The 24,895-nt window shown below is 37.2% G+C and overlaps 2 protein-coding genes across 3 annotated transcripts; both read right to left on the reverse strand.

Moving 5' to 3' along the window:
* Positions 1-1,071: 1,071 nt before the first annotated feature.
* LOC126812243 (myogenesis-regulating glycosidase) lies at positions 1,072-7,390 on the reverse strand. Of its 2 annotated transcripts, none has more exons than XM_050538536.2 (3): positions 7,297-7,390; positions 4,871-6,773; positions 1,072-3,432 (listed from the first exon to the last, which is right to left on the reverse strand). In XM_050538536.2, exons 2-3 carry the CDS (start codon positions 6,654-6,656, stop codon positions 3,164-3,166), a joined length of 2,055 nt encoding a protein of 684 aa, XP_050394493.1. In that variant the 5' UTR covers positions 6,657-6,773; positions 7,297-7,390; the 3' UTR covers positions 1,072-3,163. The 2 variants fall into 2 exon arrangements, with proteins under 2 accessions (XP_050394493.1, XP_050394500.1); XM_050538543.2 differs by having other exon boundaries at positions 7,271-7,359.
* A 1,610-nt stretch (positions 7,391-9,000) lies between these two features.
* LOC126812259 (kelch-like protein 20) lies at positions 9,001-24,697 on the reverse strand. Its single transcript, XM_050538552.1, has 9 exons — positions 24,575-24,697; positions 22,698-23,257; positions 21,371-21,529; positions 20,024-20,234; positions 18,059-18,242; positions 16,328-16,471; positions 15,492-15,625; positions 14,167-14,375; positions 9,001-12,383 (listed from the first exon to the last, which is right to left on the reverse strand). Exons 2-9 carry the CDS (start codon positions 23,226-23,228, stop codon positions 12,192-12,194), a joined length of 1,764 nt encoding a protein of 587 aa, XP_050394509.1. The 5' UTR covers positions 23,229-23,257; positions 24,575-24,697; the 3' UTR covers positions 9,001-12,191.
* Between the last annotated feature and the right edge of the window lie 198 nt (positions 24,698-24,895).

The following is a 24,895-nucleotide window of genomic DNA, read 5'->3' on the forward strand; positions in this document are numbered from 1 at the left end:
TTTAAAAGTTATATCCTTCTTTCAATTCATCTTGATGGCTCTGATATCAGTACACGTAATATAATCAAGCCCTGGTTTCACAATACATTCTCATACTTAAAGACCACGTAAGATCAAAAATCTAAATTGCATCTATGTATAGCCCATGGTTACTATATCAACTTTACGGCAAGTTCACACCAATCTGATTAAAATTAAGTCCGCTGTTAATGTTTAAGTATCCGACACGCCAAAACGCTTTTCGATTTTTCAATTACGACCTTAATCCGGTTGATTAGCTGGTGACGTCACAGGCACTACACATAGGATATACATTATCTATACAATATCTCACTGTCTGTACAATATAGCACTATCAATACACACGGCAACTGGACAAGCGTCTATTGACGGTCCAATTACCATGTGACTGGCCTAATCATAATCACCGAATTATCGTCTTTCATTGGTATAGATTAGACATTTGTGATTGGAATATTTTAGAGTGAATTTAAAATGCCGTATCATGCCGTAGATCAATTTAAGCTGCCTTTGTTTAAATAGGTCACATGTCAAATGAAGATGACTCAAGAAATTAGCGCATTTACTGGTAATTTGGATAACCCCGTAATACTTGATATCCCAAACTTAAGTACAGAAATACATGCCAGTCATTTGTCGATATATTCATTATTCGCTATATATAATAATAATAACCATTTCTATACATAAAGAACAACTACAGTGAATATGGAATTTTCCGATGACTATGCAAAACATGTACAATAGATCGCACTCATTTCTCTACCAATCAACGCTTGGTATCTTAAATGTTGTTTAAACGCCAATCAACAAATAATACGAGGCTACTAGATTACAAAAACACCGGTGAGCAATAATTATTGGGTATATAGTAATTTTAAAAACTTATTAGTAAAATTTAATTATTTTATACAATTAATGTGTGTGTGTGTATGATTCTACCATTAGTTCATAAGGGTGTCGTAACATTATAACCTAATCGTATCAAAAACGTTCATCCATTCATCACTTAAATGTTGTTTAAACGCCAATCAACAAATAATACGAGGCCACTTGATTACAAAAACACCGGTGAGCAATAATTATTGGGTATATAGTAATTTTAAACAAACTTATTAGTAAATCTTAATTATTTTATACAATCAATATGTGTGTGTATGATTCTACCATTAGTTCATTTGTGGGTACTACGCACACGTTCCACCTAGAGTGATGTCTTTGATCTGGCCAGCGTAAAAAAGATAATTACCTAATCAGCATTATTAATCCCACTAACAATCACTGCTAACACCGAGATGTAAATTAATTAATGACCCCCAAGTCTGTATAAGTTTAGTCGCATTGATTAATTAATGACAGATATTAACGACACTACTTGTCATATTATTATCAATACACAAAGATAGTTAGATGAAACTTCTCAATCTGTCTGTTATTCCATTTAGATGGTTACCCTCAAAAATTATTTGTACTGTATATTGAGATATTTTTTCGCATTTCATTTTTACGGTCTATTTCAGAGTAATGAAGTCAAATCCGTCGTACGATGATAACGGATCGTCATTTACAAATCGCTTTTCAATCATGTTTGACTTTTATGATACAATTTGCATGACCACATCTTTTTAACACTGTACTTTTTTACTCGCGGAAATTAGAACCACAATACGAAAATGTATCTCTAATTAATTGGACTGCACACGATGTTAGAGGGTATTAAAATTCCTGTCATGAGAAACAAATTCTAAATTGAATCATAAATTAAAATGAATTACAAAACAAATTATTCCGTAGTCAGTTGTTTTATTTAATTAAGGAACTAAGGGGGATTAAGGAACCAGTCAGGCGTTAATGAGTACACACGCCGGTTGTATATAGGTAATTAAGGAATAAACATTCCGAATATGCATTTGGTCACTGTGACGTCCCTGGCGTCTGAGGGGATTAAGAGTGTTTTCGATAATTGGCAAAGTCGTTTTTAAGGGAGGTCTATTTTTACGACTTTGAGTGAAGATAACTGAATTAATTTCAATCAGATTGGTGTGAACTTGCCGTAAAGTTGATATAGTAACCATTGGCTACACATATCCAAAAGTTTCCAAGCCCATCTTATGTGCACTTTAAGTAAAATTGTTCGCGTTTTTTTAACGTAGTCCTTTATAAAACTTTTGTTGTTTTAATATGTCAAATACATCAATAAGAAACTACATGTATGTACAAATTTCTGTGTTGCTGGGTCAAAGGTATTTCTCATAAACAGTGATTGAAAGTTGAGTAAATTCTTAACTTCAGTCTGAGAATGCTTTTGTGAAACTGGGGCCAGAACGTCTAATATTAGTATTAAGATAGGTATTCTGTATTTACAAACTTCCTGAACTAAATTTTACTTAACATCATTGTGTCACATCCTTACATACATGTAAACACTACAAACTGCCAGTGAAAATGCAGCTTTTCGAATAATGCCAAAACATTACCATCTACGGTAATTGTAAACTAGCAGAAAACAAATAAACAAATTGAAAAAAATCTGATTATAATCAGATACACCCATTATAATGTATTTAACGTCCACTCGACACAAACTAGGTCATTTCGGGGCTAACATATGGTTTAATTTTATTTACATAATTTGCTTGCGCGTAGGGGTCTTTAGCAGTGGGAGGAAACCGGAGGACCCGGAGAAAACCCACGAGGTTTGACAGGTGACCCTACTCCTTGCCACGTATAACCGGGGATTCGAAACCACGCCAGTCGACTCAATGACAAACTTTATGATACAGCGCGCGCACGCTAACCATTCAGCCATCCACCCCCCCCCCCAATATATATCCAATGGGTCCAACTAATATACAAATACAAAGAATAAAATAACGTGCTTACAACACTCCATATACATGTACACCAATATTTGGAAAATAAAACTTTTAAAGTTTCAAAAACCACAACAGGGCCCTTATTCACGAAAACTTAAACTAAGATACAATCGAAATTTTAAGAAATACTGCAATTCAATTGGCTGACCAGTAAAATCAATTTGCATATATCCAATGAAGTTGCAGTATTTCTTAAAATTTCGGTTGTAACTTAGTTTAAGTTTTCGTGAATAAGGGCCCAGAACAATGAAATAATGTCAAGTTGATTAAATGGGTGATTTCAATCTGAAAAATGTCGGAATTTCATCAAGTTTGACATTGTAACCTGTCAACCATTGTCCCCCTTTATAATGTTTTCCACGTAACTGATCCTCCCATTCACTGCCTTGGGGTAAATAAATATCTCTTTGAGTGGAATCAGAATATAGAACTGGTGCCACTAATAAAACATCAGCCACAAGAAATTCACAGTCAATTCTTAATGCTGTTGAATCTTCTGGCGCTATCCACCACACTGGTCTTATTAAAGGATATCCTGAAAAACAAAAAAGAAAATTATTAGTTTGTTATTCTACAACACATGTACATAGGCGTACGTAACTAACGTACGAAAATTAATTGGTGGCTAGCTTTTTTTTCGCACGTATACAGTGAATGGCCATTTTGCTCAGTAATCCCAGCCAGAATTTGGCTATTTTCTAAATTTGCGTTAAAGTTTAAAATATTTGTTTTAGAACTGAAACACATTAACTATTAGTCAATCCCAACGCTAAAAACATCAACAGAATTGATTGTGTATATCTGAAATAGACCCGACCGACGCACAAAACAGTGCAATATGGCGGCCTCTATGAACAACCCTCGCAGACGCTGTCATTGAAGACAACGTCAATTCTATGAGTTGTAGATGTTATTTTTGTGAAAAATCATCGGAAGAAGAGAGAACATGTTGGGACTGTACGAATTATATAGTCTTTATGGGTGCAACGGACACAATGCTGAAGATAAACCTATTGTTTACAATGTTGACCTCATGACCCATTGACGCCAATGTCATGACCTGTGATGTGTAGATCACATGATATGGATATCATGGCTACTGACTGTGTCTGAGATACTTCTCCGCAGGTAGCGTGTCTCAGATGTTCAGAATGGTACATAGGCCTACTACATACATTTCATTGTTCGTGGGGGGTTGGATGGCCGAATTGTTAGTATGTGCACGTTGGATCATAAGGTCCATCATTGAGTCAACTGGCATGGTTTCGATTCCCCGGTTGTAGGTGACAAGGAGTAGGGTCGCCTGTCCAACCTCATGGGTTTTCGCCAGGTACTCCAGTTTCCTCCCACTGCTAAAGACCCCTACGCACAAGCGAATTATTGAAATAAAATTAAACCATATGTTAGTCCCGAAATGACCTAGTTTGTGTTGAGTGGACGTTAAATCCCATTTCTCTCTCTCTCTTCAAGGAACTAGGATAGTCAATATTGTACCCGGTGGTAAAGGGTTAATAATTAAACAATAATAAAACATATTAATTGTAGGATTGTTAGATTATTAAACATACATTAATGCAAGAGCTAAATCTGCCTATTGCAGGTCTTTCTTTAGGCCTGAAATGTTATCTAAACTATTAATTAGACATTAATTAACCTATCCAGACCATAATCAACTCTCGATGGCATCGCTAGCCTGTGATGTTTAATGTTTATTGGATTAGGTTCTGATTTGCTGTTCGACTTCCATTCATAATTTAATCATGAAATGGATAATCAAGACTATGTTTTTTATCGTACCGACTTTAGTAAGGCCGAGAATTCAATCACTAAAATCTTGGTTCAGAGTGGATCAATTTGACTGAAATTTTCAGCAAATCCCCTTTACATTATCTAATTTTTAACTATTATAGTGAGAACTGCCAGGTCTTTATCTAATCTCCCATAATGTATCTTTAATATCAAAAGATATTTACCATAACTTAACGATTCTTTAGCTGCAAGTAGAAGAACTGGCAAAACTTTAGTTTCATGAATTCTAACAAAATCTTGAGCAATCTTCACTACTTCTTCATCATACTGCCATGGTGCTACAGAAAACTGCATGACCGGAAAATAAGCGGACATAGTCAACCATCTTATGTACAACTCTCGATCTGGTAATGAGGGAATTCCTGTTGTTTCATTAATAGATTGGGAAAATCCCCCAATAGGTCCTGGGATCACAAAAGGATATCCCAGTATACCGTAAGTTAAAACAGTTGGGATTAAACTCGGCAAGCCATCCACACTGCTCCAAGTGGAAGATCGCGCAGCTATTTCTACGTACACTGGATATTTCTGAGTTTGATGGGCAGCGGTCACTATAACTTGCTTTCCAAACGTGTGCGCAAGTTCCACATATTTTGTCGTGAATTCACATGGATTGTGTAAAATGCTTGAAGAATGAGTAGCTGTTGATATGAAACTAGCTTCACCAAAATTAAACTTAAAACTATCCATTAAATATTCAGTTTTTAAAGCATCTAACTTTGTTTTAAACCATTTCAATGCCTCAGGATTTGTGAAATCGACCAAGGACACTGTCTTATTTCTAAAAGAAAAATTAAACAACTGTTGGTTATCTCCCTTCATGAAATATTTATGGCTGCCGACTTCCATGAAGCTTACAGAATTATTATCCACAAATGGATTCACAGAAGTTATTACTTTGTATTTTGCTTCTTTGAACTCTCCAATCATTTGATGAGAGTTACGGAATAGTTTATCGTTGAAATGGAAATCTCCGATTCCTCTTTCATAACCCTCTTCAATATCCAACTGACTAATCGGAAATTTATACTTTTTGATATTATTGACTAGCATAAGAACCTTGCTTTGAGAAACATTCTGTTGAAATCGCGAAAAGGTTGACCATTTCGGATAGCGCATGATATTGGCATCAGGCATGTCCAATGGTAAATCAAAAGATTTCTTAAATAAAAATTTGTGGACTTGCATGACGTCAGGAGCTTTGCAAACCGTGTATTTTAAGACCGGTGGATTATTTTCAGGATTTGGATACACGTTGCTGTTTGTATAGTCCGATTTCAAACATAGATACCTTTCTTCCCCGTGATTGATACTCACTTGAAGTGGAACAGAGTTATCAACGAACAAACCCACACCTTGAGAATTTATCCAATAACGTTCGATCATCGGTCCAAATGCTCCGATAGTTTCGTAATCCCCTGTCAACGTGGCAGATATGTACGGCTGCAACTTTATCGAAACCTCTTCTAGCGGCCATTGTTGTGATTTCAACGCGGAGCCACCATACCAGTGACCACCAGATAACGAAAAGCAATCAAATGGAGAAAATTTGGGGGTTTTCGATGTCCAAACGATATTATAACAACGTACAATGTCATCATGGATAGCTTCGATAACTTCTAATTTACCGATGCTATCCCACTCCAAACATAACTTGTGTTTATCCTTAGAATCTGACGGGTTACAGACGGGATGAGGGCCTTTCTGCACATCGATCGGCAGGGACACCGATAAATATTTTTCTCCTTTGTTTGTTAATGTGTAAATACCGGTTGAACAATCCAACTCAAAATCACCAACTTGAAACGTCGAATAAAAATAGTCTAAAACATTTTTCTTTTGGGAAAATGCACCCCTTAAGAAAAAAATGATAATAAATAAAATAAAGATAGCTGAAATTATCTTCAAAAGTCTAATGATCTTTCTCCTTGGTGCCTTCATTAAGTTCATCTTGTAATAATATCACAGAATCTTATAAAGGTCTAGTTCTGGGTTCATCTGGTAAAATAGATCAAGCAGTTCATGTCTGGATGTAGGTTCATCTTAGCCCATCCATCCAGAAATTGCCTACAAGTACAATGTACCATAATAATATATATAATAAGGGAGACAATTTGAATTAACACAATGGAAGGTAGGGCCTATATTTCAAACTTTAATTAATTTACTCGTGTATGTTCAGTGTGCATACATTACGAAACAGTACATAGTTCTTACGCACACAATCTCAACAAATTGACTTTTTGGATAATTGATGGACAAATTAAACAACAATAAGCCATTTTGATCTTAACCCTGTCTGATCTAGAATTGAGTAGAAATGTGGCATGCCTTCTTCATTTGGTATGAACTACAATAACTAAACTCAAATGGACCCTTACGACACTTACGTTTATTGTCACTGATAGGCCTCAGGCTAAAGGGTGTGACTGTGAGTTTTTGTAATGATTATAAATTTTTCATTTCCAAAATATAATCATATTCATATAATCACAATTTGTAACAGAATTAGTTTACAGCGGAATGCTATTTTCAGTTCTAAACTATAACTGAATATTAATTACCAAACATCAAAGCAGAAATAAATTACCATCCACAACAATGTTTTTCATTCTTCAAAAATCAACGTTGCTGCAAACGTGTCTTTTTCTTCACGATTCAAGCAGTCGAAGAATACCTTTCCGGATATGGGGAACCTAATAAAATTTCTAAAAATAGATCCACCGAAGGGAGATAACTCCAGTAAATAGGATACAGACCTCCATTGATTTCTACGTCCAACAGATTTCTGCATCCGAGACAATGTGAAAGATTTCCAATACGATCAGCTAAAAGATATTTTTAAAGGAGCTAAATCACTAATATTTTGGACCTTGAAATTGACACAAATGGGTCGCAATGCATATAATAATGTAATATGAATGTATATAAACTGATTTACATTCAATCGTTTCTGATTTTACTCTAATTTCTAATCAGTAATGTTCGGCGAAATACGGCAGAAGTCTCAATCGAATGGCAATCTCTAGTGTCTGGTTATTCCAGTCTATACTGATATTATTTATTGCACATGCTCTCCAGATAAGAATATGTCATCACCGTTTGACATGACTTGTGGAATATGTCTAGCCTCATCCTTCGAGTCCCATGTTATAAATGGCTCTGAAATGCATTATAGTACACGATTGTGTACCAACGGTAAAATGTTTATTTTGTCTTAAATATTGGATATCAGAAGCCTACCTTTTCCCGGTAAGATCACAACATCAATGTTGATTTAAATTGACAAATAATTCGTGTTTACAACCTGTAAGACTTTGGATGATACTGAGTTACAGACTTAGCTACTTTAAGATTTGGTACAAAGCACTTTTTGTATCACATTTATTATGACTCTATGGCACCATTTTGATCCCAGTTGTCTGTGAAATCCGACCTGGGTTTTCATCTGAGTCACCTTGAAAAATTATTATTTCAATTGTTGGCCTTATCAAATAGATCAACACTGCACCCCCCAATAAGACAGTGGCTCCATCTACACCAAGTTTGCAACATTCTCTGGAGGTCTGGTGTTCGATCCCTGCATTGGCCTAGAATGTCCATCCAGATTTTCCGGCTTGGTCCCCCCTTGTCAGTGATGTAGGACGGAGGGTCTGACAAGGACAGATGTCTAGTTGTTCGAATGGTATGAAAACCAGAGGTCCCGTGTACACATTGGCATGCACGTAAAAGATCCCTTGACAGTTGGAAATCGATTTAAGAGTAGGCCGTAGTGCTACTGCCTGGGCAAAATTTCCCTCATTGCACACTGTAGGGCGTATGCCAGTCTTCATTAGCCTAGTTCGGAGCAGAACTAAAGGACGTTAAACCCTATTTCATTTCATTTCATTTTGCAACATTCTTCCTCAATTAGAAGCAGATTTACTGTGTTCCAAGAGGTGTGACAGATCGATAAACCTTTCTTTCTCCGTAAAATGGAGGTAAATCCGGTAAATGAGAGAGAGAAATGGGGTTTAATGTCCACTCAACACAAAGTAGGTAATTTCGGGACTAACATATCCAATTTTATTTCAATAATTTCAATAGGAGCCTTTAGCAGTGGGAGGAAACCGGAGGACCCGGAGAAAATCCACGAAGTTGGACAGGCGACCCTACTCCTTGTCACGTACAACCGGAGAATCGAAACCACGCCAGTTGACTCAATGACAGACCTAATGATACAACGCGCGCATGCTAACCATTTGGCCATCCAACCCTACAAACTGAGAAGAATTATGATACAACTAATCAAGGATTTAAATAATATATAACTTTATTTTCTTACATAAAAATGATTGATGAAAAAATCTGTTGATTCATGTATATTATTAATACCACAAAACCGATACAAAAAATACAATTATACAAAACATACATCAATATACAATTAACATACAACATACCCTTACTATTCATTTATACAGTATCATTAAATAATATATGATTAGTTATTTACATAAAAATTAGAAATAGAAATTGAGATTGTAATCAGAATAGAGAGAGAGAGAGAGAGAGAAATGAGGTTTAACGGCCATTGGACAAAACTAGGTCATTTCGGGACTAACACATGGTTCAATTTTATTTCAATAATTCGCTTGCGCGTAGGGGGTAATCAGATGACGTTACATGTTAACACTTTTAGACCAACAACTTCAGTTCATCATGAAGTAAGACAAAGACAACACTGAATTGTTTGTAAAAAATTAACTCAAATCCACCATATCTTCCTTCAATTATTTTTAAATTAAATATTTAATATTGCTACTGCCCAAAATATTTGGATATTGTATATGCACATATTACCTTGTTAATGATCAATTTTGTGTCATACACCCCACGATAATTTTACCCCTGTATTACCAAAAGGGCACATACATGTATCATAATGACAATCCATCCCCAGTGGTATCGTTCTGTTCTACTCTACTAAGCCCTGGGTCCATTCACAGGGTTTTCACGAATTCAAATTATCTGCCCTTGATTGTAGGCTGATTCTATGAACCAATCAAAAAATAGTTTACATACCAGTTTTAGTTTCATTGTTTACGTTCACCACAATAACATACGGTTCAATTTTATTTCAATAATTGGGTTGCGTGTAGGGGTCTTTAGCAGTGAGAGGAAACCAGAGGACCCGGAGAAAAGCCACAAGGTTGGACAGGCGACCCTGTCACGTACAACCGGGGAATAGAAACCACGCCAATTGACTCAATGACAGACCTTATGATGCAGCATTCAAGCATCCCTCTCCCCCCTATATAAGTTTAAACATCCCTATTTCGTATATACATTCAGTTAGGTTTGGTGTAAAATGCCCTGTGAAGTCGACTGTCCATGCTAAAGTGACCTAATGATCGCAAACCAATGTTTTGGACCAATGAAGTTCTAGGATTAAGATAAAAACCAAGAGGTCTTTCTTAGGACTAAGGTCTTGCTATTACATTTTAAACAAATTTGAATTTAGTTTTGAGGAAAGATATATATATATATATACATACACAAAACATTTCTTTGATTTAGGAATCATCTTGAATGAGAAGTAAAACTATTTTGTAGATTTAAAATACATCTCATAATAATAAATAACAGAAGTACTAATAAACAATTACATAAAAATAAATAAACAAATAAATGCCCAAGTCATGCAGATGTTAATCATATCACATGAAAAAAAATAAATTGTTTTTTAAATCTTAGAAATAAGATTATTCACACTTCTACCACACGTAATCATTCAATAGTAAAATTCAATTTTTTGTTTGAAATCAGATCTTACATTATAAAAGTCAAATATAATACAGATCTATATTTCGTTTCCTTTTTTTTTATACTTTTGATTGCCTACACTACATGAAGATTTGACCGGTTGTAGTGGGAGGTCGAGTCAGGGGTCGCATGAGCGGCTTTTGACCCTATGACATCAGCCATTGATTAATCACCAGCATTGATGTTTCTAGTGGTTTACCCACAGTTCCGTGCATCGCATGCTAAGAAGTCGGCGTAACAGATGGTTTCATTGGCTAATCCCTCATGCCATCCAGAACGCAGGCTACATAACAACTCTTCAAGATACTAGTGTAGTAAAGATAAGTAAAACGAAATTTTGAAGTATAAAAAAACGAAACGAAATAGGATCTGTGTTTTAATCAGATTGATATCTAGAACACCTGATAACACTTCTCCTTTATTTGAGAAGTTCACATAGCTAACACTTTTTATCGTGCTTTTGTTTTGTTAACTAACAAGACTTTCAGCTTATTATTAGAAGTGTAAACATAAAATCTGCTCCTACAAATTTGGTTTAAAAAAAATCACGATTTACAGTTTAAATTTTACACCTGAGAGTAATCTTAATTTTTTTTACCTTTTATCATCAATAATTTGCGTCTTTATACCCATCAGGAAATTGTTTAAACAGCTGTCTTGTTAATATCTAGAAAATGACTTAGATTCACGTATAATTTAAGTACGGGTACATACACCAGAAAATATCAGGGGCCTGTTTCACGAAATTTTAACTAAGATAAAATACAAACTTTAGTAATTTGATTGGATAATATTAGATTGATTTCAGTGCTTAGCCAATCAAAATTGAAGTATCTACTAAAATTTGGATTTTATCTTTAGTTAAGATTTCGAGAAACAGGGCCCAGATGACTTACTGATATTTCTGTTTACATAAGTACACAATAAGCAATCTACATCAATTAAATTTTGGTATTGGTGGTTCAGTCTTAAAGATACATTATGGGAGATTAGATAAAGAGCTAGATAAAAACTAGACAATGTAAAGGCAATTTGCTGAAAATTTCAGTCAAATTGATCCACTCTGAACCAAGAATTTAGCGATTGAATTTTTGGCCTAGCCTTGATCATAATTACTAATGTCGTTACGATAGTTTCGATTATCCATTTTTTGATTTAATCATCAATGAGCGTTGAGCAGCAGATCGAATTCTAATCCAGTCAATATCGCAGACTAGCGATGACATCGAGAGTTGATTATGGTCTGGACAAGTTAATTAATGTCTAATTAATAATTTAGATAACATTTCAGGCCTAAAAAAAGACCAGCAATAGACAGATTTAGCTCTTGTATAATCTATGTTTAAATACATGTCTTAAATAATTTTATGTCATTCATTCATTAATTTATCTGTCAATCAGTGCTATATATTACGCAATGTCTTGCATGAGACCTTTAAACACCATCCAGCGCATGCATTTCACTGAAATATACGTCACACGGGTCCAATATTACAACTAGTATAAATAATGTACGCCTGGCACATTGCCCATACCATTGTTTGAAATAATGGTACGCCAACATCAAAGGGTGACGTCACATCTGTATTTTAAAAAATATGTTATCAATCGCTCCGAGATATTCAACACAAACATCAATGTGCATAAAAAATAGTCCCACATATCAATTCATCGTATCAGTCACCAGATATGAGAATCGTTAGATGGCATTTTAACGACACCAACACCTCCTCCTAAACGTCTATAGTTCATTCCTCCCACAATCCTCCAGCAGTTTCCTTCAGGATCGTAAACTTCTACTGTTTTAAGGTAAGTTGTTCCATCAAAACCACCGATTGCCATTAACTGTCCATTTACTACAGCCAGTCCCACCTAAAAAATATTCATTATATAAACGTTTTTAGATATTTAACTGCAAATCTTACAAGTATGTCTTCATTGGCATGCAGAGAGGAGGCAAAATGTGTTGAAATTTGAAATTAATGTACAAGCCGCCCTACTTAATTGGAATAAAAGTGGTTTTTTTCATTGGTTTTGATATTCAAAAGGCCCTATAGGCCTATTTAAGTCTTGGGGACATTCAACCAAGCAGTACATGTAGGCCCAAGGCATCACCAAAACTGTGTGTCTTTACGTTTATGCTACAACACAAGATAGCATATATTTCAAGTAGATCGAATAAAGAACTTTGCCACTAAAGTGCACAAAAAGATGAAGGGCAATAACTCTGGAAGTTACGATCAGAAATCTCTGATGATATTACATTGGCAACTTCATCTGATGTTAACAATGCAAAATTCTGTTTAACCATACATAAACCAGATAATCCACATCATGGCCGAATCGCCATATCTAATATATTCAAATATGTTTTTATTGGCCGTACGTTTCTGTGTAGCTGAGTGAGTATAGTGTAGATCCGATGTACTTGTCAGTGGGTGTGGCAAGGAATAAGTGTACTTGTCAGTGGGTGTGGCAAGGAATAAGTGTACTTGTCAGTGGGTGTGGCAAGGAATAAGTGTACTTGTCAGTGGGTGTGGCAAGGAATAAGTGTACTTGTCAGTGGGTGTGGCAAGGAATAAGTGTACTTGTCAGTGGGTGTGGCAAGGAATAAGTGTACTTGTCAGTGGGTGTGGCAAGGAATAAGTGTACTTGTCAGTGGGTGTGGCAAGGAATAAGTGTGCTTGTCAGTGGGTGTGGCAAGGAATAAGTGTGCTTGTCAGTGGGTGTGGCAAGGAATAAGTGTACTTGTCAGTGGGTGTGGCATGGAATAAGTGTACTTGTCAGTGGGTGTGGCAAGGAATAAGTGTACTTGTTAGTGGGTGTGGCAAGGAATAAGTGACTAGTTGTTGGGATGGTGTGAAAAAAATAAAAGGTCAGGTTTATGTATCAAACCAAAGAATTTAACCATAGAGATGGAACAATGGTGAAGGAGAGACAGCAATATATGACACAATTACTGTAAGAGAGATAGAGAGAGAAAGAAATGGGGTTTACTGTCCACTCGACACAAACTAGGTCACTTCGGGACTAACATTTGGATCAATTTTACTTCAATAATTCGCTTGTGCGTAGGGATCTTTAGCAGTGGGAGGAAACCGGAGGACTCGGAGAAAATCCACAAGGTTGGACAGACGACCCTAGGTACTCCTTGTCGCGTACAACTGTGGAATCGATACCACACCAGTTGACTTGATGACAGGCCTTATGATACATGGCGCACGTGCTAACCATTCAGCCATCCACCCCATCCCCCCACTAACTAGGAAGTCCTGGGGTTGATCCGGTGTTGGACCCAGGGAAAACCCACGAGGTTGGACAGACGACCCTACTCCTTGTCACATACAACCGGAGAATCGAAACCACACCAGTTGACTCAATGACACACCTTATGATACAGTGTGCATATGCTAACCATTCGGCCATCCACCCCACCCCACCCACTAACTAGGAAGTCCTGGGGTTGATCCGGTGTTGGACCCAGAGAAAACCCACGAGGTTGGACAGACGACCCTACTCCTTGTCACATACAACCGGGGAATCGAAACCACACCAGTTGACTCAATGACAGACCTTATGATACAGCGCGCACATGCTAACCATTCGGCCATCCCCCCACCCCCACAACATTACTGTAATACTATAGATTACTTACACCACTTCTTCTGGATGTCATGGCTACAACAGGTTGCCACATGTTAGTCTGAGGATTGTATCTTTCTGCACTAGAGAGCTCTGTTGTATCATCACGACCACCAACTGCGTAGATCATGTTATTAAACACAGCCACGCCCAGATGTTTCCGCCTCGTTCCCATGGATGCTACTGGATTCCAACGATTACCTCTTGGATCGTATCGTTCAACTATGAAAACAAATTAATATCACATTGTAGAGAAATTTTGTTTAAATAATTTAAAATAAAATAAAAATAGTATACATACAAGGTTTTCACTATAGTGTTCTACTCTGAACAGTGAGCTATGAAGGAAATTTTGCCTGGACAGTGGCACTACATGTACAGCCTACTCTTATATCAAATTCCAAATGCCAAGGGACCTTTTATGTGCATGCCAATGTGTACACAGGACCTTGGGTTTTTGTCCCATCCGAACGACTACATGTTGTCCCTTGCCAGGCTCTCTGTCTTGCACCACTGACAAGGAGGAACCACGCTGTAAAATCCTAATGACCTTTCTCAGTCAATGCCAGGACCGAACACGCGACCTCAAGGCTAGCGAGTCAGCGTCTTACTCACTTGGCCACCATGGCTCCCAGAACAACGAACCTCAAATGAAAATAGTATACCTTCACTATAGTGTGATTCACTGTAAGCTATAAACAAGTATTATAGGGAAGAATTTTGTCAGTAGTGGAATATCTTAGTCCAACCTGATTAAAACACATTCGTTTTTCTTGCATGTACTCCTCTAGGATCTGGAAGAGTTGTTATATAACCAGCGTTCTGGATGATGTGAGGGATTAGCCAAGGGGAGAGAGAGAAAAATTAGGTTTAAGGTCCACTCGACACAAACTAGGTCATTTCGGATCTAACATATGGTTCAATTTTATTTCCATAATTCGCTTGAGCGTAGGGGTCTTTAGCAGTGGGAGGAAACGGGAGGACCCAGAGAAAACCCACGAGGTTGGACAGGCGACCGCACTCCTTGTCACGTACAATCAGGGAATCGAAACCCCGCTAGTTGACTCAATGACAGACCGTATGATACAGCGCGCGGATTAGCCAAGGAAACAATCTATAGTTTTTGGCGTGAGGTGCAAAGAACTCTGGATAAACCACTAGGAACGTCAACGCTGATCGATTAATCAATATCTGACGCCATAGGCTCAAAAGCCGCTCATATGAACCCTGATGCAACCTCCCACTACAACCGGTCAGCTTTTCATGTAGTGTAGGCCATCGAAAGTACAAAAAACAATGATATGTATATATATTTAATGATATTGGTATGTATCTTACCTGTGTTAAGAGGACATGTACCATCACTCCCTCCCACAGCATAGAGTGATCCCCCTAATACTGCCACACCCACTCCTAATCTTCTTGTACTCATTGATGTTACTTTATTCCATTTATTAGTCTGAGGATCATACCTGGTAAAAACAAATAGATGTAGAAGATAAAGTCCCAACATGTCAGATTTTAATATCATACACAATCAAAAGTATTTTTATTTCAAAAATCCAGATATAAACATAATTCAAAGCGATTAATCCTAACTCTAAGATACATTATGTAAGATTATCTCCTACGATATATCAGATAAAGTCAAAGTTCATAATGTGGGATCCAGGATCAATCGGTGTGTTTGAGTTCCCACAGACCACTTTGACACCCACCCACCAGCTTAAAATGGATTCCCCTTGTCAGTGTTGCAGAACGGAGGGCCTGATAAGAACAGCTGTCTAGTCGTTTGGATGGGACAAAAAAACGAGGTCCCGGGTATACATTAATTAGCGTGCACGTAAAAGATCCTTTGGCAGTTGGAATTCGATAAATTTCCCTCATAGCACAATATATGGCATATGCCCGTCTTCATTAGCCTAGCTCGGAGCAGAACAGTAGGACGTTAAACCCTATTTCATTTCATTTCCAGCTTAAAACGGAAATAAGCATCAACAGGCCTGGGGCCTGTTTCACAAAATTTTAACTAAGATAAAATCCAAATATTAGTAATTTGATTGGATAATATTAGATTGATTTTAGTGCTTAGCCAATAAAAATTGAAGCATCAAGATTTCGTGAAACAGGATCCAGGTTATGCCTACTCCATAGTTGATACTCAAACAACTTACCTCTCAACATAATTTAAACAAGAGACGCCATCTTGTCCTCCGACAGCGTATAGATAATCACCTAATACAGCTACACCAACACTAGTACGACACGAACTAGTTGGTGCTACATCACTACTCCATTGATTGGTATGAGGATCATATCTATTAACAAACAATAAAATCAATCAATAATAAAATATTGATCTTTAACACACTCATTAAAATACAGATCTATATTTTGTTTTGGTTTTTTATAATCTCGATGGCCTACACTACATGAAAATCTGACCGGTTGTACTGATAGGTCGCGTCAGAGGTCATATGAGCAGCTATTGACCCTATGACGTCAGACATTTGATGTTTTTAGTGGATTACCCACAGTTCTGGGCACCACACGCCAAAAGCTTGCTGTAACAGACTGTTTCATTGCCTAAACTCTTACATCATCCAGAACATGTCAATGATAACAACTCTTCCAGATCCTAGTGTAGTAAAATCAAGTAAAACCAAATTTTGAACTATAAAAAAAAAACCGAAATAGGATCAGATTGTTTTTTTATAGTTCAAAATTTCATTTTACTTGTCTTTACTACACTAGGATATGAAAGAGCAGTTGCATTTTGGATGATGTGAGGGATTAGCCAATCAAACGGTCTGTTACGGCGAATGTTTGGGGTAAGGTGCAAAGGAACTTTGGGAAAACCACTAGAAATGTCAATGATGATTGGTTAATCAATATCTGACATCATAAGGTCAAAAGCCGCTCGTATCAAGGATTATTATTATTATCATTATTCATACACTTATTAAAACGGCTGATTATCAATTGAGAGCATTGGGTAAAATCCTTTAATGCGTATTTTCTTAATACGACTCAATCCAAGCACAGGGATTATCTACTGTTGATATTTTGGTTTTGTTCTCGTGATGAAATGTAAAAATTGTAATCTGTGTACATTAAGCTATGAAAAATTAGATTTTGTCTGGAAAATGCACTGTGTGGCACGAACTGTTAGCTACTTTGGTCCTTTAAGACCTCAGTGTATCTTTAACTCATTATTGGTTAACACTTTCTATAGAGTCAAGTCCACTTACTAATGAAAGTAAATGACATGTTTATATATAAAAAGACAGTGATTTTTGGTAAAATCCTTACCATTGTCAAAATATCCATCAAATTCTATCAGTTTATGACGTGCCTGGTAGATCAAGGAAATTAACGCCAAGGTCAGTCAATAACGTACAGAAATAAGTGGGTTATAAAAGAGGATGTTGGGCGAAATTTATCAGAGCTCACCCAGAAATTCCGAGCAGCTATCATCCATACTTTATTGAGAATGAGGGACACCGAAGCCAAACAGTTTAACAATAAAGTTATAGAAACCAACTAACCTGTAGTTTTATTATGATCAAGAAGGAAACACAACAATGAGAGAGAGAAAGAGAGGGAGAGAGAGAGATGGGGTTTAATGTCCACTCGACACAAACCAGGTCATTTCGGGACTAACATATGGTTCAATTTTATTTCCATAACTCGTTTGCGTGTAGGAGTCTTTAGCAGTGGGAGGAAACTGGAGGACCCGGGAAAACCCACGAAGTTGGACAGGCGACCTTTATCCTTGTCACGTACAACCGGGGATTCGAAACCACGCCAGTTGACTCAATGACAGACTTTATGATACAGCACACACGTGTTAACCATTCAGCCATCCAACCCCACAGACAACAAATGATAAATACTACTAGTACCTTTCTATACTGTTAAGATAAGACTGTCCATCATGACCTCCTACAGCATATAATAAATCATTTAATACAGCCACGCCTACACCACATCTTCTTTTACTCATAGGAGCTACAAGTCTCCATTCATTGGCTTGAGGATCGTATTTCTCTACACTAGATATAGCATCACCACTACACCAACCACCAACTGTAATATACAATGTATATATAAATCTTCAACTAATTGACACATGTACCTTGATTGCATCGACTAACCATGAGTGTTCAAATATTCTATAGACCAGAGATGAACTTCCGATGTATGTGCTAAATGTGGTGCAATGCATGATTGTAAGTGGCGCAGTGGATGATTATAAGTGGCGCATTCAATGATTATAAGTGGCTTTTAAGTGGCGTATTGGAGAGAGAGAGAGAGAGAGAGAGAGAGAGAGAGATCGACAAAAAACTAGGTCATTTCGGTACTAACATATGGGTTTAATTTTATTTCAATAATTCGCTTGCGCGTAGGTGTCTTTAGTAGTGGGAGGAACCGGAGGACCCAGAGAAAACCCACGAGGTTGGACAGGCGACCCCACTCCTTGTCACGTACAACCAGGGATTCGCAACCACGCCAGTTGACTCAATGACAGGCTTTAAGATACAGCGCGCACGTGCTAACCATTCGGCCATCCAACCCAACCCACCCACCCCCACCCCCGTGGCATATTGGACGATTATAAGTGGTGCAGACTGATTATAAGTGGGGCATTGGCTGATTATACCTGGCGAATTGGATGATTATAAATGTTGCATTGCCATATTATAAGTGGCACATTGCATCTCTGTGATAATAACAATTTAAGGAAGTAATATTATTTTCCACAATTTATTTTATGCACATCCTTTTTAGCGATGGTTATCTACTACTACAATGTAAGAACGATAGGGTCCTAGTTGTTTTTTTTCCAGGTTCCCCCCATTGCTAAAGACCCCTAGCTGCAAAATGGCCTAGTTTGTGTCAAGTGGACGTTAAACCCCATTTCTCTCTCTCTAATATGACAGTATTACCTACATGCAGTACAAAACTTAAAGGTATCAGGTTTTAACATTTTTATTTCAATGTTTATCTGTGCAAGGTGAGTGGGGGAATTTTGCCGAGACAGTGGCATTTTGTTATACTCTTCATTAAATGCTGATTACCTCAGGTTCTTGTACTTGAATACTAATTTGTAATCAGCACCTCTTGTATGTAATGAAATGAAATGGGGTTCTACTGTTCTGCATCATCTGGGCTAATGAAGATGGACATACAGTCTGCTATGAGGGAAATTTTGCCCTGGCAGCGGCACTATAGGCTATTCACATTGAATTCCAACTGACAGGGGATCTTTACATGCACACCAATGTATACACGACACCTTGGTTTTTCATACTATCTGAATAACTAGACAGCTGTCCCTTGCAGGGGGATCACGTGGCTAAGTGGGTAAGACGCTAGCTCGCTAGCCTGGAGGTCGGGTGTTCGATCCCTGCATTGGCCGAGAAGGTTCATCCAGATTTTCCGGCGTGGTTCTCCCTTGTCAGTGATGCAGGACGGAGGGGCTGACAAGGAAAGCTGTCTAGTCGTTCGGATGGGACGAAAAACCGAGGTCCCGTGTACACATTGGCGTGCACGTAAAAGATCCCTTGGCAGTTGGCAAAATTTCCCTCATAGCACACTGTATGGCGTATGCTAGTCTTCATTAGCCCAGGTTAGGAGCAGAACAGTAGGACGTTAAACCCCATTTCATTTCATTTCATTTCATGTCCCTTTCAGGCCCTCCATCCTGCACCACTGACAAGGGGAAACTATGACGGAAAATCCTGATGAACTTTCTCGGCCAATGCAGGGATCGAATCAGCGACCTCCAGGCTAGCGAGTCAGTGTCTTACCCTCCGTAGCTCCTACCCTTTGTACGAATAGTTCAACAATTCAACGTGACAACAAACCTGCAAATAAAACTTCTCCACATTTTATTGGTTTTCGTGGTCTGGTTCGCGGACCCTGCATTAAGGGTCGCTCTTGAGGCAAGAGAAGATAGTTTTTGGCTTCATCTACTAAATCACGACATGCTTCATCACTTTTGATTAAGAGATCTGACCCCACAGTTCCCACTAGAAATTTGGCACTCATTCTCGGCAATCGAACATGTTGTAGTACCTACAAAATAAAATTATAAAAATCTCAATATTTCATAAAAGATCTATGTGTATAACGACTTTTTAAAATGGGTGTAAAAATATTTCTCAAGTAGTTCTGAAGAAAATCCCTAAATATTTGCGCTACAATATCAATAAATATGTTCCTGTTGTAGTACCTACAAAATAAAATTATAAAAATCTCAATATTTCATAAAAGATCTACATGTATGTGTATAACGACTTTTTAAAATGGGTGTATAAATATTTCTTAAGTAGTTCTGAAGAAAATCCCTAAATATTTGCGCTACAATATCAATAAATATGTTCCTGTTTCAAATTTATGGTTAAATGGACAATAAATGGTCTCTAAATTCGAAACAGGAAGTGTTTTTATATGTATTTCCTAATTGAATACTAGTTGAATTCATTACCGAGAAGTAATCATTTACATTCATAGTAAATATTTCATAGGAGACGAGGAACAGATCAATTTCCATTAGTTTTAAAAATAAATACTAGTTGAATTCATTCAGTAAACATTTGATTTTAATAGTATGTATCTCCCAGGAGACAAGAAATAATGAATACTAAAAAATCAGTTGAAATAGCCTTCCAAAACCTCTGAATTCAATTATTTGTGTGACTGTGAGCTCTACATGAACTCTGTTGGGCAACTCTGGATAAGATTCATCAAGTGCTAAAATAAAATAAAACTTCTACAATCAAGCTCACCAACTGTTATTTTACTATAATGAATTCACAGAGAGAGAGAAGGAGAGAAAGAGATTAGGTTTAATATCCAGTTGACAAAAATTAGGTCATTTTGGGACTAACACGTAGTTCAATTTCATTTCAATAATTCGCTTGCATGTAGGGGTAATTTAGCAATGGGAGGAAACCGGAGGACCCGTAGAAAACCCACGAGGTTGGACAGGCGCCCTACTCCTTGTCACGTACAATCGGAGAATCAAAACCACGCCAGTTGACTCAATGACAGACCTTATGAAACAGCATGCACGTGCTAACCCTTATTCGGCCATCCATCTCCCCACCCCCTACTAAAATAAAATAAAACTTTTACAATCAAGCTCACCAACTATTATTCTGCTATAATGAATTCAATATCTATATTAAACTATAAATAAATCTACTTACAGTTGGTAAATGTTGTCGCCTTTCTTGTATACTATATTTAACCCAGCCCATAACAGCCTGGTAAACCTGTTCTTCAGATCTTACATTTAATTCATCACTGGATATTATTTCTACTAATTGATTGACAGGTAACAATAAAAATTCTTCGGATTCCATAACCTGAAATTTTAGTAGAATGAAACCTACATGTACTATAGATGATAGTGACATTAAACTCATTTTAGTGGATTGAAACCTACCATATATATAGATGACATTAAACTCATTTGGGTACAATTTTAGTGAAGGTGGCCATAAAACAAATTAAAGATACAATATGGGAGATTAGATAACGAGTTGGCAGTTCTCACTATAATAGTTAAAAACTAGATAATGTAAAGGAAATTTGCTGAAAGACCTGAAATAGGCTGATTTACCTCTTGCATAATGTACATGTACATGTATGTTTAAGAATTACTTAAAATGTCACCCACTCTCCAAAATATAATACATGTGGGACTAATATATTTAACACAAATTTTATAGATAGCTTTGATATAATAAACAAATATCAAAGCACTGATGATACTAGCAATGAGTGTTTGAAATCTGAGTAACAATTGAGTCAGCACTGGATCCAGGATGACTAACATGTAATATAATATCTTGACAATTTCATGAGCCAAGATATGCACAGCAATGTAAATATGGGTAGACCTCCATTTTCTGACCTACATGTATCTGAAAGAATAGGTGCCACTGCCCAAACTTCCTCCCCCCCCACCCCCAAACACACACACCCAGCAACCCACAAGGGCTAGACATGAAAAATTCTGCAGTCAGTTAAAATTATTCCCACCCAGGACATTCTAGTAGAGGGACCAGTGACCCCTACATATCTATGAGAGAGGGAGAGAGAGAGAGATGGGATGTAATGTCCACTTGACACAAACCACCGTGACCTCTACATATACATGTATGTGAGAGAGAGTGAGAGAGAGAGATGGTATGTAACAACCACTCGACACAAACTTGGTCATTTCAGGACTTACAATGTCTCAATTTTACTTCAATAATTTGCTTGCGCGTAGGGGTCTTTAGCAGTAGGTGGAAACCGGAGGAACTGGAGAAAACCCATGAGGTTGGACAGACCACTCTAGTCCTTGTCACGTACAACCGGGGAATCAAAACCATGCCAGTTGACTCAATGACAGGCCTTATGATACAACGCGCGTGCTAACCATTCGGCCATCCAACCCACCACATACATGTATATGTGAAATACACCTAGAAATTTTATCTACAATACAGTATCACTGACATATTATGAATTAACAACAATACTTACATCTTGGAAGTTATTTTGTGTAAATTTATCAGCTATTCTCAATAAATCTCTACAAGCATGAGTATCAGCAAAAGCACGGATACCCAGACAATTGGAAGGGTCGAGTTGCCGTCTCAAAAACTCACAGCAAACTTCTTGTATTTCCACCAGCTGTAATAAACATGCTGCTGGCAATAATGTCTGAACGTTACTTTCTTCCACAGTTATGTTGGAAGTGTAACAAAAGTCTATTAATAATTCCATGGCATTTTCGTCGATGTCACGTATCGGCACCTCAGTCTGTCGACTTTCTGCCAATTCACAAGTAAACATGGCGTGAAAATAAGGACTACATGCTGAAAGGATAACGCGATGGGCAAATATCTTTTTTACACCAACAATTAAAACAACATCACAAAGTTCTCGGTTTTTACGTAATAGATTTATAGCTTCGAAAGTTTGTCTTGGATGTTTATCTGATGTGTAAGCCAATCGAGCTGTTGATGGTGGATGCTCCATGTTAGACTCAAATCGGCTCATTTTTTGGCGCATGAACCACAATTCTCTATTATTTCTTCATACTGAAATGGTAAGATAACAACAATTATTAAGTTAATCAATGTAATGGATTCCTGTACATGTATTATAGTATAGTGTGGTTCATGGATTCCTGTCTATGTATGGTATTATAGTTATAGTTAGGCTGTGCTTCATAACTCCATGCTGTAGATTTCATCTCAAAAAAAAAAGAGAGAGAGACAGAGAGAGAGATAGGGTTTAACGTCCACTTGACACAAACTAAGTCACTTCAGGACTAACATATGGTTCAATTTTACTTCAATAATTCGCTTGCACATATAGAGGTTTTAACCAGTGGGAGGAAACCAGAGGACCCGGAGAAAACCCATGAGGTTGAACAGACGACACTACTCCTTGTCACAAACAACTGGGGAATCAAAACCTTGCCAGATGACTCAATGACAGACCTAATGATACAGCGTGCACGTGTTAACCATTCGTCCATCCAACCGCCCTGATCTCAATGAAAGAACAAACATCTAGATAGGATTCATTACATCTACTGCCATTATTATTACAATCACAAATAGGTTTAATGTACGATCTTGCCTATTTTCAAGATGTACAGATGTTAACCCAATGGCAATGCAACTCACTATGAGAGCTGCTGTGAGCATCGCTGATAGTCATCATTCATTGGCTATAGGTGGTCTGATGACATACTCGTAATGGCAGCCAAAATCTGCTCTCAAAGTGAGCTGCCTTGGATTACCACCCGTACATGTACATCCTTAAAACGGCAAGACTTTACATCATCTTAGCATATATAAAATGTAAGAACAAGCATTTATTGGCTAGGCTATCGATATATGACGGCATGTAGGGACTTAGATGTGTCATACATGTAGGCCATCAACATTGAGAAATATGATGGTTCCGAATGGGAGGTATTTCTAAATGGGATTAAGCATTATTAGGCCTAGCCTAGGGACTCAAATGTTTTAGCACTAATAGTATTTACTATTAATGGACTAAATAATTAGCCTACCTACATTTACTGTACATTACACCAGAGAGAGAGAGGGCTACATTATTGAATTATAGAAGAAAAGCCTTTTTATCAGTGTTATTTTGACACAACGACAATGAGCTACACACAAAAGAGTCCAAGAATAGATGATTGAGTCATTATCATGATTGTTATGTCTAAACATGTAGGTCTAGAGTATTAAGCCCTGATTAATAAAGAAGGAAGTCAACAATTACACAGTTTACACAGCAATAATCGAGGGCAGGAGTCATAAAATTGCTTCAAAAGTCAAATATCAATTAAACATGGGACTTTCATTTCAGATTTCTTAATCTGTATTCATACTTACATCTCATTACATGATATAAAATCGTAAAAAAGAGCAGATTACTGCACAAATTCCTTAAATGGGTCGAAAAGCGAAGACGGTTCTACGAAATAAATAAGTGGAATTCAGAAAACCCCCTTGATGACTTCCGGTTGCGAAACCGATTGATAAAATTTACTACCCGAATTGAGAACGAAACGAAAGATAATATTTATACTAGTATTACTAATTTGTCAATTTTACAGTAAGGTTTTAAGATATCCAATACGAAATGCTGATTATTTCTCAGCAAAAACCGAGACGAAACTTAATATACAATTCTCTAATAGTAAAATTTCGAGA

The sequence above is a fragment of the Patella vulgata genome, chromosome 1 (genome assembly GCF_932274485.2).
Source record: "Patella vulgata chromosome 1, xgPatVulg1.2, whole genome shotgun sequence".
Taxonomy (NCBI): domain Eukaryota; kingdom Metazoa; phylum Mollusca; class Gastropoda; family Patellidae; genus Patella; species Patella vulgata.

What these genes read in the sequence shown, in the direction of transcription:
- LOC126812243 (XM_050538536.2), bottom strand. Translation starts at nt 6,656, where the DNA reads ATGAACTTAATGAAGGCACCAAGGAGAAAGATCATTAGACTTTTGAAG. An exon ending in TAAAGAATCGTTAAGTTATG is followed by an intron (nt 3,433 to 4,870) that starts GTAAATATCTTT and finishes TTTGTTTTTCAG; the next exon opens with GATATCCTTTAATAAGACCA.
- LOC126812259 (XM_050538552.1), bottom strand. Translation starts at nt 23,228, where the DNA reads ATGCGCCAAAAAATGAGCCGATTTGAGTCTAACATGGAGCATCCACCA. An exon ending in TGGAGAAGTTTTATTTGCAG is followed by an intron (nt 18,243 to 20,023) that starts GTTTGTTGTCAC and finishes TGTATATTACAG; the next exon opens with TTGGTGGTTGGTGTAGTGGT. An exon ending in TGACATCCAGAAGAAGTGGT is followed by an intron (nt 12,384 to 14,166) that starts GTAAGTAATCTA and finishes AATATTTTTTAG; the next exon opens with GTGGGACTGGCTGTAGTAAA.